General features: G+C 46.7%; 1 protein-coding gene and 1 non-coding gene across 2 annotated transcripts; one reads left to right on the forward strand and one right to left on the reverse strand.

The window, feature by feature from the left end:
• Positions 1-6,545: 6,545 nt before the first annotated feature.
• On the forward strand, positions 6,546-8,230 carry LOC124699830 (cyclin-A3-1-like). The gene is made up of 7 exons (XM_047232064.1): positions 6,546-6,881; positions 6,959-7,191; positions 7,280-7,355; positions 7,474-7,584; positions 7,699-7,848; positions 7,936-8,070; positions 8,162-8,230. The coding sequence occupies exons 1-7, from the start codon at positions 6,546-6,548 to the stop codon at positions 8,228-8,230; spliced, it is 1,110 nt and encodes a 369-aa protein (XP_047088020.1).
• A 2,739-nt stretch (positions 8,231-10,969) lies between these two features.
• On the reverse strand, positions 10,970-11,055 carry TRNAY-GUA. Its single transcript is given in 2 exon segments — positions 10,970-11,005; positions 11,019-11,055. It is a non-coding gene; the product is annotated as a tRNA-Tyr (tRNA).
• Positions 11,056-15,189: the final 4,134 nt, after the last annotated feature.

A 15,189-nucleotide genomic window follows, 5' to 3' on the forward strand; every position in this document is an offset into this window, starting at 1 on the left:
GCAAGAAAGTTGTTACTCTTGGGTTCTTGGAACCCTAGACGGATTCTAGACCTTTGTGGTGATTTGTTGGGAGCCTCCAATTAAGTTGTGGATGTGTGCCCCAACCTTTGTGTAAGGCCCGGTTTCCGCCTCGAAGGAAATCCCTTAGTGGAACCGTGACCTAGGCCTTTGTGGCGAGGGTCACCGGAGATTTAGGTGAGGCGCCTTCGTGGCGTTCGGTGTGTGGTGTGAGTACCGCATCTTGGGGTGAGGCCTTTGTGGCGTTGGTGTGCATCGAGCAACCACACCACAAGGTGAGCCTCTTGTGGCGTTCGGGAGCACTAAGCCACCGCACCTCTCCACCGGAGATTAGCACTCGCAAGAGTGTGAACTCCGGGATAAATCATCGTCTCCCGCGTGCCTCGGTTATCTCTATACCCGAGCTCTTTACTTATGCACTTTACCTTGTGATAGCCATCGTGCTTGAAGTTATATATCTTGCTATCACATAGTTGCTTGTATTTCTTAGCATAAGTTTATATATCTTGCTATCACATAGTTGGTTGCGTTGCTTAGAATAAGTTGTTGGTGCACATTGGTGAACCATAGTATATAGGCTTTGGGCTTGACAAAGTAAACGCTAGTTTTATTCCGCATTTGTTAAGCCCATCTCGTAAAAGTTTTAAACCGCCTATTCACCCCCCTCTAGGCGACATCTGTGTCCTTTCAGCAGCGTCGTCGAGGAAGCCTAGATCACCTACATACCTTGTGGTCTGGTTCTCCGGGTGGAAACCTAGATCCATCGTGTTGGATCGGACGATGGCAACGCCGACGTCGTGTCCTCCTTGGAGGCATTGTTCTAGGAGATCCGGCCCTCGGTTGGTGCACGAGTTTGATGCACACGCCTGGGCTCTAGTTGGTAGACCCTGGTGACATGGGCATACCCTTCGGGTACCCATTATTGGTATACTTGGATCGGCTCGGCCCAATATGGAGAAGGCCCAACAAGGCAACCCGAAGAAGTAGTCGACTAGGACTCTTGTAAAACCCTAGGCTGGTTGCATATATAAAGCTAGCCAGGGTACCCGATAGAGGGGAGGCCAAGAGATAGACAGAATATAGACAACATAGCTCCGCATATGGCGGCACCATGTAAAGATACATATCATCATATAGTGGATTGCTAGCAGAGACGTAGGGATCCTCCACCGAGGGGACCCGAAGCTGGGTACGTCGTGTGCCTATCTCGTCCCCGGAATCTCCAGTGTCGCTCTCTCCCGAAACCCTAGTCTACAATACGTAGGCATTGCCGAGGTGATCCCTCGTCAATTGGCGCCGACCGTGGGGATAGCGGCGACTGGATTTCGTTATCCGGGCGGGATCCATCTTCATCATCAACAACGTTCACATCATCGAGTTTATCATCGGCAACCTCATGTGGTGGCCGGCCAGAATTTTTCGCGCAGAGCGGCGGCCGAGTCGAAGAATTGGCTGATCCATCTACATACATCATATGATTTCCGATCCATGTGTTCCACTCTGCGTGCAGCAAAGAAAAAAAAAAGAATCAAAAGCAAGCGCTGGAGCTAAGATGCGACCACGGTGATTTATATCTCCATTACAGCAGACCTACGCAGGCATCAAGTACTGAGAAAAAAAAAAGAATAGGCCAAGCAAAAGCGGATCAATCAGGTGCTTCCGCGGGACATTGTTTTTCCGTGAACATGCTTGCTCGTGTTTTGATCGTGGTGGACAAGGACTAGTCCTTACTTCTTCACGTGAAATTCAACCAAGCTAAGTCTACTTCCTTACTTTATTTTCTTTGGTTTCGTTACAAAAGGGAACTATTACGTGAGTCATACATACACTATCCATTATTGATTTAAGAAATTACCAATCGCTTGATTGTTTGCTATTTCCCAAATTTAATGGTACGATCCATTGGTGGCGGACAAGCCGCAAGAAGTTCACGGAGGAACAACGTGGACTCGCCGTCGCAAGCTCGTCATCCGGCAAAAATGACCAGATCGGACTAAGTTTCGACTACTCTACTCGGTCGACCGCGCCCTCCATCGCACAATCGCCACGCACGGGGCTCGCCCTTCGAGGATCCGTTACATCGACTGCGTCCTCTTTATCGACTACTTCCAGCAAGGCTTCGCGTGACCACATCGACTGCATCCGCCGCATGACCTGCTTCCACGCCGGCTCCACCGCAATCGATAAAAAAGCTAAGTGTTCCTTTTCCGAGAGTTAATTATTATTTATTTTCGCCACATCCGAATACTCGGGAGCTGCAACATTGCATTATTACAACAAATTTACCCGACATCCGGGACTGCGCCATTATTTCGTTACCACAAACATACTCGGTTACTTGGTGAATTTCTTTTCTTCGGCTCTGGATATATTTTCTCCGGCTCAATAGAATTATTTTCTTCGGCCCAGTGGAATTATTTTTCTTCGACTTAGTGGATTTATCTTCTTCGGTTCAATGGATCTATTCTCTCTGGATTACTGGATTGGTTTTCTTTGGGTTATTATTGGTTCACTTATACAATATTACCCGACGCGTTTCCGGGTCAATGGATTCATCTTCTATGGTTATTACTGGAACTATTTTTTTCGGCTCAATGGATTCATCCTCTATAATATCAATGGATTCATCTTCTATGGTTATTACTGGAACTATTTTCTCCGGCTCAATGGATTCATCCTCTATGATATCAACGGATTCATCTTTTATGGTTATTATTGGATTCTTCGGGTCAATGGATTCATCCTCTATGATATCGGCGGATTCATCTTCAGTATATGATGGTGTAATATGGATTCATTTCAAGTACTTCATCTCGGACTTCATCTTCAGTATTTCATCCTTAATGACTTTCTTTCGGCGACACGGATAATACTCGGGGGCTCGACAACGACTCCGCCCCGAGTAACAACGGTGACACGACGTCTAAGCAACAATCATGACATCACCTCAGCAATGCTCGGGGGCTCGGCTATTTCTTCATCAACAATTTCGCGGCATCCACTTTTGCTATTTGATGGTTTCTACTTTGGCGAGATTTCTTATCTACACTCGAAGATTTCATCATGCATCAGCTTCGTCGTGTCCAAAAAGCTAAGTGTTCTTTTATCTTGCACAAAGTTGATTATCATTTACTTTTGCCGCACCCGACGCTCGGGGGCTGCGCGACATATATTCACTTTTATATATCATCGAATCCGAGCATCTGACACCGCATGCGAAAAAGAAAGTCAAAGAAAAGATAGAAAAAGTTTGTTTATTTATGCAGGAGAAAGCCGACGAAATTGTCTACAAAAGAGAACCCGACGAAATTGTCTACAGGGAGAACTCGACGAAATTGTCTTCAAGAAAGGAGGAACCCGACGAATTCAAAAGAGTACCCGACGAAATCTTGAGAGAACCCGACGAAATTTTATTCATGGAGGTCTCGACAAATTATCTCCAAGGAGGTCCCGAAAAATTATCTTCAAGGAGGTGCTGAAGAATTATCTTCAAAGAGGTCCCGAAAAATTATATTCAAGGAGGTCCTGAAAAATTATCTTCAAGGAGGTGCCGAAGAATTATCTTCAAAGAGGTCCCGAAAAATTATATTCAAGGAGGTCCCGAAAAATTATCTTCAAGGAGGTCTCGAAGCATTATCTTCAAAGAGGACCCGAAAAATTGTCCTCAAAGAGGACCCGAAGAAATTTTCTTCAAGAAAGAACTCGACGAAATTTTCATCAAGGAGGAACAAAAAAAAAAAAAAAAAAAAAAAAGAGAGATGGACAAATCTTCGGGTCCATTGACTCGTCATATTCTTCCGAGCAAGAGCATCGGTGATGAACCCGACAATATAGAAGAATCCAATATATTCGGCTGCCTCATCACGCCCGAGAAAAATATAGAAGAGCCCGTAAAATGGGTCATTGCATCAGCCGAACAAGGCACTCAACAATATATTCTCAGAACGCCAAAGTTGCGATCAATTTCTGAATGCCGCAAATTTGCGAAGGTAAGACCCCGGATCCGTTCGCTGGGCGTGGCATCGCCGAAGACCGCGCTCCGTTACTTTTTTCCGTATCAACGGATACGAAGAAAAATCCTAACGGACGCGTTAGGTACCCGATAAAACATGACCGGGACTCGACAGAATGGTAAGACCTTAAGCGGCACCTCGTCGAGTTAACACCGAGTATCCCGGGATCATGTCCAGGGACGTGATCTTGAAGTAGGTTTTTGCGGATTGCCACTAGAGCGGTTAACTAGTACCCGATCCGTCGGATGAACTAGCCCCAACTACCATTATCCCCGTACAATATAGAGATCAATGTCAAATAAAAGTAGCAATGGCCTGGATTCGATAAAAAGAGGGGCTGCGCCAAGTTCTTTATCGAGTAGTACAACTTGAGCCTATGCCTAGGTGCAAGCACCTGCCCATAGGCTCGGGGGCTACTCTTATCGAGAGCATTGTTCACTCTCCCGACAAGATACAAGAGGAAAAATTGTGGAGTCGATTAAAAGCAAGATGAGCCTACACCCAAGTGCAAACACTTGGCTGTAGCCTCGGGGGCTACTCCCATCGGGAGCGCTGGTCGCGCACCCGATAGAAAGATAACTTCGACAGCATCTACGACAATCAAGCTTTGTAGACTCAACTCGATTCTACGATTCGAGTGGAGCCCACTCCCATCGGGAGCCCATGGATTTCATCAAGTCCTCCAGAAATATAGTTAAGTTCTTCATCGAGTAGTACAACTTGAGTCTATGCCTAAGTGCAAGCACTTGCTCATAGACTCGGGGGCTACTCCCATCGGGAGCGCTGCCGCGCACCCGATAATTTCAAGAATTATCGACATCATCTACGCTACACATGATCTGCGACATGGACCTCGCCTTGTATTTCTTCGACTTCAGAGATGGTTATGCTTGGAGTTTCTACGCAAGTCTTCGACTTCCCTATAAACTCGGGGGCTACTGACATGGGCATACCCTTCGGGTACCCATTATTGGTATACTTGGATCGACTCGGCCCAATATGGAGAAGGCCCAACAAGGCAACCCGAAGAAGTAGTCGACTAGGACTCTTGTAAAACCCTAGGCTGGTTGCATATATAAAGCTAGCCAGGGTACCCGATAGAGGGGAGGCCAAGAGATAGACAGAATATAGACAACATAGCTCCGCATATGGCGGCACCATGTAAAGATACATATCATCATATAGTGGATTGCTAGCAGCACGTAGGGATCCTCCACCGAGGGGACCCGAAGCTGGGTACGTCGTGTGCCTATCTCGTCCCCGGAATCTCCAGTGTCGCTCTCTCCCGAAACCCTAGTCTACAATACGTAGGCATTGCCGAGGTGATCCCTCGTCACCTGGTCATGTCGACTTCCTCACATTATGCTTACCTTGGGTGGTAATGTTTGTGGTTCGCAGTGGATCCCATGCTATGGCGTCTTGGTCGCATCAGGGCGCTTGACATGTATCGTTTGATGGTTGCAGACGTACGGTGTGGTAGGCGGGGGATGCGGCTAAGCTTGGTGGAGCAGTGTGAAGTCCAGCGACACTGCCGATTTCGTGGCCTTTGCCGTCGGTGTGGCCTGGGCTGCTGGGGCCTCCTCCTCTAACTGAATGGTCTCCATTTTTTAGATATCTCAGTGGGGGTTCGAGCGATGATGCCCCTGAAGTGCGAGACCAGTTGATGTCGGCTTGTCGCTTCTTGTACACTTATTAGGATGACATTTAGGTCGATGGTAGTTTGGTGGTGTTTGTCGTAATGTGTGTCTTGCGGGCCGTTAGACAGATTTTTGTCTTGAGTGGTCGGGTGATAGTCTTGTATTAGGCTTGTTTGTAAACACAAGATTTACGTTTTCTCGAAAAAAAATATTCAGAAATGTCATCATCGGCGTCAGGACGCTAAAAATGGCAGGGAAAAAGATTCCGAAATCGGCACACGCTGCTGCGCGGGCCCATTCCGCGCCGGCGGCGCCACGCCCAAATCCCCAAAACCCAAACCGAAAACAAGCGAATCAGCCAACCCTCCTGCGCCACACACGGTACTTGCGAGCACCGTACCACCCATTCCAAAATTAAAAATTCGCTTGGACAGCCTCTCAAAAACGAGAATCCCGCGCCCGCGCGCTCTCTTCTCCCTTCCCCGCCGAGCCTCCCCGCCTCCGTTCGAAAGACTTCGAATTTCCCCAGATCTTCCCCGAAACAAGAAACAAAACTGTAAATCCCCAAACTTTTTCCCTCCTAATCTCCCTCTCTCCCCGAAACCAGTTTCCAAATCGCTGCGCGAATCGAACCCGAGGCCCGCCGCTTCCCCCCCAAACCTTCGAATCCAAAAACCAATGGCGGCCACCTCTCCCTCCATTTCCATTTCCATTTCCAATCCCCCCATTCGCTACATAACCTCCTCCGCCCGCCACTGCCATCATCCTCCTCCACCTTCACCGTCTCCGGCCCCTCCTGCCCTCTGCCGCCGCCGGCCTACCTCTTCTTTCCTCGCCGGAGCCGGAGGAGGAGCAGCCACCCGCCCCGCCGCCACCCATGGCCGACAAGGAGAACTCCGCCTCCGCCTCTTCCTCCACCGCCGCGCCCCGCCTCACCCGCGCCGCCGCCAAGCGCGCCGCCGCCGTCACCGCCGTCGCCGTAGCCGTCGCCGCCAAGCGCAAGCGCGTCGCGCTCAGCGAGATCCCCACGCTCCCCAACGGCGCCGACGGGCACCACGCCAACCCCAAGAAGCCCCGGAAGGCGCCCTCCCAGCCCTCCAAGCCCAAGAAGGCCGCGCCCAAGCCGGCGCGCGAGGCGGCCGACGAGAACGGGGACCCGCAGCTCTGCGCTCCCTACGCGTCGGACATCTACTCATACCTCCGATCCATGGAGGTACGCGCGCTTCTCACTCTCTCTGCCACACCTGTTTCATTGCCCACTGTAATATCCTAACGAGGTCTGACTGACAGGTCCAGAAGAAGCGCCGGCCGGCGGCGGACTACATCGAGCGGGTGCAGGTGGACATCACGCCCAACATGCGCGGCATCCTCGTCGACTGGCTAGTCGAGGTCGCCGAGGAGTACAAGCTCGTCTCCGACACGCTCTACCTCACCGTCTCCTACATCGACCGATTCCTCTCGGCCAACTCCCTCAACCGCCAGAAGCTGCAGCTGCTCGGCGTCTCCGCCATGCTCATTGCCTCGTAAGCAACCATTTCATCCCCACCCATTTTACACTGTTCGATTAGTTCCAGAATTGGGTCTGACCTTAGATCCGTTATGTGGATCCAGAAAATACGAGGAGATCAGCCCCCCAAATGTGGAGGACTTTTGCTACATCACCGACAACACCTACATGAAGCAGGAGGTGCGTGCTCTCTTCTTGCTTGCTTGCTTTGCTTTGCTTCACTTCTGTCAGATCTTGCAACTGAAATTGGTCCATCTTAGCTACAATGCTCATCTGTGTTCCTGTTGTCCATGTGCAGCTTATTAAGATGGAGAGTGACATCCTAAACATTCTCAAGTTTGAGATGGGCAATCCTACCGCCAAGACCTTCCTAAGGCTGTTCATCAGATCTGGCCAAGAAGACAATAAGGTAATAATAATCCACCACGCTCACATGCTACATCTCACTTCTGCTGCTGTGAAGTTGTTTGATGCTCGTGCACACACTGTTGTCTCATTTCAACTCGTTTCATGCTTGCTGCAGTATCCTGCCCTGTCGCTGGAGTTCATGGGCAGCTATCTTTCCGAGCTGAGCCTGCTGGAGTACGGATGCGTCCGGTTCTTGCCATCAGTTGTTGCAGCTTCAGCTGTGTTCGTCGCACGGCTGACCCTCGATCCAGACTCCAACCCCTGGGTATGAAGTAGTTCCATGACATTCAGAGTGTTGCTTTTGCACCATCTGCTTTGAAATGGAGACTCATTTTGTTTTGCGTGGTTGCAGAGCAAGAAGTTGCAAGCGGTGACCGGGTACAGGGCATCCGAGCTGAAGGACTGCATTACTACCATCCATGACTTGCAGCTCAGCAGGAAAGGACAATCCTGGAATGCTATTCGGGACAAATATAAGCAGCACAGGGTAAGCATGAATCCTAACTGTCACAGTTTACCCATGTGATCGTTTACATGATTATTCTGTAGGTCTAACTGTGAAATCTTCTCTGAAACAGTTCAAGGGCGTATCGGCCTTGCTACCTCCTGTTTACATCCCTGCATCATACTTCCAAGACCTCAAGTAGTTCCTCGGTGACACTGCAAGAAGATCGACATTCGACTGTGATACATGATGACTCAAGTTCAGAAGTGGCTTTTGCCAGTCTGGTTAGGCTAGTCATAGGTCCTTAGATGCTGGTAATGTCAAACCTCAGCTAGGCACACTTAGAGTTGATTTATTATACTAGCTCTGTAGGAGGCAGCAGTCGAGGCAGCTGGAGACCTGTATCTGTGTATCATACTCATACATTACAATCTGAAGCCTTTATTTATTGGGTCATTATTGCAATATTTGATTCCCTGCCCTAGCAATTTCCGTTTTTCTTCTTCAATTCATACGCTTTGGGTAAATCTAGTTCAGAGCTAAAATTAGCAGTGTATAGAAACAACCTAGCTAGTGGGCAGTGTGCACTGACCAACTGATGTGCTCTCTAGTCTCCACATCATATATTTGATCAAACCAGAGTCTTGTGATTGCTACTGATGAGATCTCTTATTTTTAGAATTGAGAATCACATGTTTAATCACTGATCAATGCCAATCATCAATATGTTTTTGTTGTTATGTGAGTGGCATACCTCAATGCACTGCAAGTCAAATAATGAATAGTTTGTATGTGCTTTGGAGCTTGATAAAAGATAACTGGACTCCATGCTAATGTTTGCTTGAATGTTCTATCCTGAACAAATGTTGGAGGACTGGAGAAGATTTTTTTTTTTGGAAGATTGGAAAATAAGATCTGTTGTCAAACAGCTGTTTACATTCTTTTTCATGATTCACTTATGTTCCTTGGTAAACTTGTGCCTTTTTTCTAGTTGTAGCATGCCATTAAAGAGAATCTTCATCCTACCTGTGCTGATTTCCTAGTGTTTTTTTTCCCTAAGAGCAAAGTTGGATGCGTATAGTTTTCTTCTGGTTTATAGTGCATCAAAGCGTTGAAAAATAAATTTAGACATCTAGGAGTATAACTTATTACACTTGAGCTAAGAGTTACAAGAATTCCAAATAAAATATATTTTTTGTGTTTTGGTCTATCTGTATTCTATAAACATTTATGCTGGCCGCAGCTTACTAGGTGCAGTTCTAGAACCTCTTGCCTGCCTTGGCAGATGAATGATTCTTCTGGCCTGCACTGATTTCAGTTGGAATTGCGTACCTTTCTTCATGGTTCTCTAATGTCAAATATGAACTTGGTGAAAATATCGCAAGTCTGAGTTCAACATCTGTGGCACAAATAAAGTCTCAAACAACAGCTCAAACTACATACCAGACATCATATGACTTCTCAATCTGCAGGACCTTGGAAAAGTGGGTTTCAGTTTTCCAGTATGTTTGGCTGGAATAAGTGGACTTCCAAAGTTGCAAGTACTGCCTGTGTATGCCATTGGAAAAGTGTGTATATAATTAATTCTCTGTTTCTTCCGTCAATTCTGAAAAGAAACATTCAAAATAGTATTTGTAAGCATTTTTTGCTGGTCGATTTTTTACTGTTTTTGTTTTTGTTTCAGTTTCTGTTTCATCTCTAAATTCAAGGGATCATTTTCAAACTCTGCCCATTCAGAGGTTTGAAGTTTAAATCTATGTTTTTGCAAGCATTTTATAACAAAAGATCCACCAGATCCATAAATTTTCTACTTGACTCCATGTTTCACCTGATCAGGAATGCCTCACTTTGCAAAGGGTCCCAAGAAACTGTTTTCTCTGTTCTTTTCAGACCTAAGAAATTTGAGCTTATATTCTTTTTTGCATTGATGAAAACACAGCTGTTTACTTTTTTTTTTCATGATTCACTTATGTTCCTTGGTAAATTTGTGCCTTTTTCCTAGTGATGGTATGTCATTAAAGAGAATCTTCATCATACGTGTGCTGATTGTAGTATTTTTTTTTCCCTTGGAGCAAAGTTGGATGTGTATAGTTTTCTTCTCTGGTTATACTGCATCAAAACGTTGAAAAATAAATTTCGACATCTATAACTTACTACACTTGAGCAAAGAGTTACAAGAGTTTCAAATAAAATATTTTCATTGTGTTTTGCTCTATCCGTATATTCTATAAATATTTAAGCTAGCCGCAGCTTTCTAGGTGCAGTTCCAGAACCTCTTGCCTGCCTTGGGAGATGAATGATTCTTCTGGCCTGCACTGATTTCAGTTGGAATTCCGCATCTTTCTTCATGTTGCTCTGCTGTCAAATACGAACATGGCGAAAATATCACAAGCCTCAGTTCAACATCTGTGGCACAAATAAAGTCTCACCCAACAGCTCAAACTACATACCAGGTACCATATGACTTCTCAATTTGCAGGACCTTCAAAAGTGGGTTTCAATTTTCCAGTATGTTTGGCTGAAATAAATGGAATTCCAAAGTTTCTTCCGTCAATTCTGAAAAGAACATTCAAAATAGTACTTGCAAGCATTCTTTTCTGGTCGATTTTTTACTATGTTTTTCTTTCAGTTTCAGTCTCTGTTTCATCTCTAAATTCAAGGGTCCCTTTTCAAACTCTTCCCATTCAGAGGTTTAAAGTTTAAATCTATGTCCAAACTAAGCGTTACAACAAAAGATCCACCACATCCATAAGTTTTCTACTCCACTCCACCTGATTAGGAATGCCTCACTTTGAAAACACAGCTGATTCAATTGATGAAGGGGAGTAGAAGGACCGAAAGGAAAATAAAAGGAGAAACTAGAACAGAACAACTTCCCCTTATAATTTTAAAAATTATCCGATAAAAACTTAAAAAACATCCGATAAAAACTTAAAAAACATCCGACCTACCGGATTCGAACCAGTGACCTAAGGATTTATCTGCAACGACTACAGTCCTCCGCTCTACCAACTGAGCTAAGGTCGGGTTGTGTTGTAAATAATACTCAAGCTTATTTACCACGTAATTACAGCAGAAGTGTCCTTTTTTTGCGAATAAGAAGTGTCCTTTTTTTGCGAATAAGAAGTGTCCTTTTTTATTGCGGGGGAATCCCATAGAAGTGTCCTGTAACGAACAGGTTGACTCTAACCAATCGGCCAAAAGAGGAAGAAGCTAATGCCGCGAGATATGGAGTCTTTCATACCTTGAATCGGGCGCGAATGAGTAACACTTGGTCACACACAAGGATTACACGGAGAAGGTTCCAGAAAAGGGTGAGCTAGGGAAGAGCGCCGCCAGGCGATCATGGTAGCGTCGTCGTCTGGTCACTTGAGCCGTTGAGGGGCGAAACCCTACCGCTGCGCGTGTGCAGCGTACGGGCAATCGCCGAGCCGCCGGCAGGCATAATGGGATTAGGGGCATCAACCCAGCAAGGTCAGGAATTCAGACTTGGAGATGGCAGGGAAGGGGCAAGGGCTGCAAATCCCTATCCATGAATTTGCTGTTGCTGGAAGCAACTTTTTCCTAGGCGTAACAAAAAATATTACTACTCTACTAGAACTAGCAGTCCTGACTGAGTAGGTTTGTATGCACATCATAGTTGTTGGTTGCATTTTGTGCCATGTATTTTGTAAGGATATCTATCAATCCCCCACACCAAAAATTCAGTTTGTCCTCAGCTTCCGGGGTCCAAAATTCAGAGTGCAATCCTGCCCTCTCTCATAGACGCTGCTAAAAAGTTCAGAAAGTCCTTCGCTATCTAAAATTCACAGAGTAACTCTTTCGGTAATACTATTGATAACGTGTAAAGCTAGCGAACTGCTTCTGCTGATTTTTTTTTAGCGAACCCGCAGGAGATCTGTGCGTCATTGCATTAAGATTAGGGTAAGCGGACAAAGATGTCCCAAGCCACCAATATACAAGAAGAGGTGTCAAGGGTCATTTTGGTGCCGGCTAAAAGGGAAAACCTCTCACTCTCCCGGCAGCCTACCACTACGCCTGGCCCTAACCCAGGCATGCCACTCATCGATAATGATCCCTAGCGTCACGGCATGGGGCAAGCGCTTATCCTCGAAGACACGCGCATTCCGTTCCAACCATAGCGACCTCAGCGTGAGCATGATCAGAGAGTTGGCCGAACGGCGGTCTACCTTGGTGAACATAGCACTCGCCCGCAACCACCACACGTTGATGCCGAGGTCGCCCGTGGGAGTGATGTCCGACAGGCCAAGACGCGCGACGAGCCCGGCCCAGATCGCGCGCGCATATGGGCAATGCAGGGACAAGTGATCGAGCGTCTCGTCGGAGGCGTCACAAGCTGACAGAGCGTATGCGACGGCAGACCGTGCCGCAGCCGTCGATCGGCAGTCCAGCAGCGCCGCCGCAGCGCTAGCCAGGCGTGGAACTTGAACTTCAACGGCGCAAAGGAGTTCCACACCAAGGAGGCCGCAGGCAGACCGACGGTGCCATGGAATAGCGCGCGGTAGGCACCTCTCGATGAATAACTCCCATCGGCGGTCCACTTCCACCTGAAAACGTCGGAGACAGCCGTGTCGTCAATTTGCTACAACTCGTGGGAAACCGCCGCCCAAAGACGTAGATATTGCACGACGGCGTCCATGGAGAGCTGCCCGGAGATGTCCAGTGCCCAGGCATTGTTCACCTTCCCTTGCTGCACGGTACGGGTCCGCCGCATGGCCGGCTTGACGAGCTCCAGAACCGCTGGGGCAATGGAATCCACAGCGAGCCCCCAATCCACGCGTCCTCCCAGAAAAGAACCGTGGAGCCAGGGCCTACCTTGATGCATACAAAAGCATTGAAGAGGCTGACTGTGTTCCCCGAAGCCGCGATCGATAAACCGGCACATGGCTTGTCCATGGAGGTGCGCTGCAACTACAACCAGCGCGTACGGAAAGCAATGTTCATGAGGGTGAGGTTGCGCAACCCCAGACCACCGAGCGACTTCGGTTGGCAGACGAGATGCCAAGCGACAACACAGCAGCCACCCTTCGCGTCCTCAGCACCTGCCCAGAGAAACCCGCGCCTCAGCTTGTCAACGGCCTTGATGAACCACAGATCAAGATCGAGAGCGAGCAACTGGTAAACCACCAAGGAGGAGAGGACGGCCTGCACGTAGGTCAAGCGACCCTCCCTAGAGAGCAACCTAGCCTTCCAGAAAGGCAGCTTTGCGGCAAGTTTGTCGAGCACGGCCAGCAGCTCCGCCTTCCCATGCTTCCCAGCGAAAGCGGCAAGCCAAGGTAACTACAAGGGAGCGCGCCTAGCGGGCATGGCAGCGCTACCTCGAGATCGAGCAGCAGCTCCGGAGAACACCGGATCGGTGCCGCGAAGCTGTTGGCCGGATTCGCCTTAAGACCAGAGACGCCACCGAAACAGTCCAGCACCTCCCATACCGCGGCAATCAGAGGGTTTGGAGAAGATGACGACATCGTCGGCATAGAGGGAGACGCGATGGCGCAGCCCCACATCCGCCAGGCTCGAGAGGACGCCGTCCCGTTCCACCGAGAGGAACAGCGCTGGCAGGACATCCATGGCGATGACGAGGAGCAACGGGGAGATGGGATCCCCTTGCCGCAGGCCCCTCCCATGCCGGAACGTGTCGCCCGCGCAGCCGTTGAAGAGCACACTCGTGCTGATCTTTCTTCATCTAGCTTTATTTCTAGTGGAATGGCAACTGCATCCAAACTTGACGAATGGGAACACCTTACTATGCACTGTCCATGTCAGATTTGCCCGAACAAAGTCAGATTCCAGATATGCCATATCAATGAAGTGCAAAGAAGGATGGAGCAACTTTTGTACTCATCGAATTTCAATTCTCTCTTTCATGGAAATCACTACTACACGTTTGCATCGCTCCTGGAATGCTTTACTTCCAAAAGACGCGTACAATCACGAGCGAAAACAATTCCAACCGGCTATGCCGGCCTTTACAATTTTCTTGAAATAAAGCATAAAAAGCACGGACTCATAATTAGTGCATGGTCCATGGAGGGCTTGTATCTACCATAGGAAAGGTGTTAGCAATTAGAAAAAGGACCAATATGTACTGTAAGTCTGTAACTAGCTGTATTTCAGTCACAATTTGCTTTACTCTCTGAAGTCCATTTCCAAAAAAGGGTTCCTTTTCTCTATAAAGGGCCAAAATGTTTTCTTCTTCATTTCTATCATTTGTTTTCCAGGCCCTTGAATGATGAAAATATCCCTCCAAAAGCAACCGGCAAGGACGAGTTCTTTGCTCATGACACCGGCCGGTACAACTATGAAAGGAGACCAAGACGTAAATACACTAAAAGATGAAAATTGTGTTCATGCAGAAAAAAAATTCAAGACTTCGATTTGGAGTAATTCCAATATGTCCATAAATTTCAGAAAAGGAAAACTATGTGACAATTTATAGCATGAGAACATATAGAAATATTGGAATAATATACTTTGAAAATTTGAACAGTCAAAAATTTCCAGAGACAAAAAAGTTTCCAATCCGTGGGAATTATGAAACAAGTTGATAGCTATCGGTGTAAAAAGTATACCAACCATAAATATCAAAATTTGAACCATATTTTTTTAATCCGCAAAAAAGGGAACATGGTAAAAAATTGAGGATCACAAGGAAATAATTTTTATTTTATTTTTTTGAATGCCAAAACTAAAAATAGTGGATGGGTGCCTTTAAGCATTTTATGAATGTATTGAAGTCTTATTCTAGGGAAAGTTGTTGCTCTTGTAAGGGTTTATGTTCTGAACTGGGTTTGTAATAAAGTTTATGCTTTACCATATAAAAAGTGTATTGAAATTATAGTTTTGAAGCAGTATCTCTTCGTCCAGTAGACAAGGAAACACTTCCAAATAGGAGAAACAAGTAAATTGCAAAAATGTTTCATTTTCGCTAAAGAAGATACCTCATCCGTAATTGAAAAGTCTCAGACTTGAGTATCTTTGATCAAGTTTTTAGGAAAAAAAAGAACACTCGAAATAGTAAATAAAAAAATACGGAAATCTATTTAAAGATGAATCGAATGATACAGATTTGATATCATTAGAAAAACTAGATACCTATATAATATTAAATCGGTATCACCGGATTCATCATGAAATATATTT

Source organism: Lolium rigidum, chromosome 3 (assembly GCF_022539505.1).
Source record: "Lolium rigidum isolate FL_2022 chromosome 3, APGP_CSIRO_Lrig_0.1, whole genome shotgun sequence".
Lineage (NCBI taxonomy): Eukaryota > Viridiplantae > Streptophyta > Magnoliopsida > Poales > Poaceae > Lolium > Lolium rigidum.

Excerpts from the sequence above, each read along its gene's own strand:
- LOC124699830 (XM_047232064.1), top strand. The coding sequence starts at position 6,546 with ATGGCCGACAAGGAGAACTCCGCCTCCGCCTCTTCCTCCACCGCCGCG. Across the intron at positions 7,192-7,279 it reads TCCGCCATGCTCATTGCCTC|AAAATACGAGGAGATCAGCC; the intron begins GTAAGCAACCAT and ends ATGTGGATCCAG. Across the intron at positions 7,585-7,698 it reads CTGGCCAAGAAGACAATAAG|TATCCTGCCCTGTCGCTGGA; the intron begins GTAATAATAATC and ends TGCTTGCTGCAG.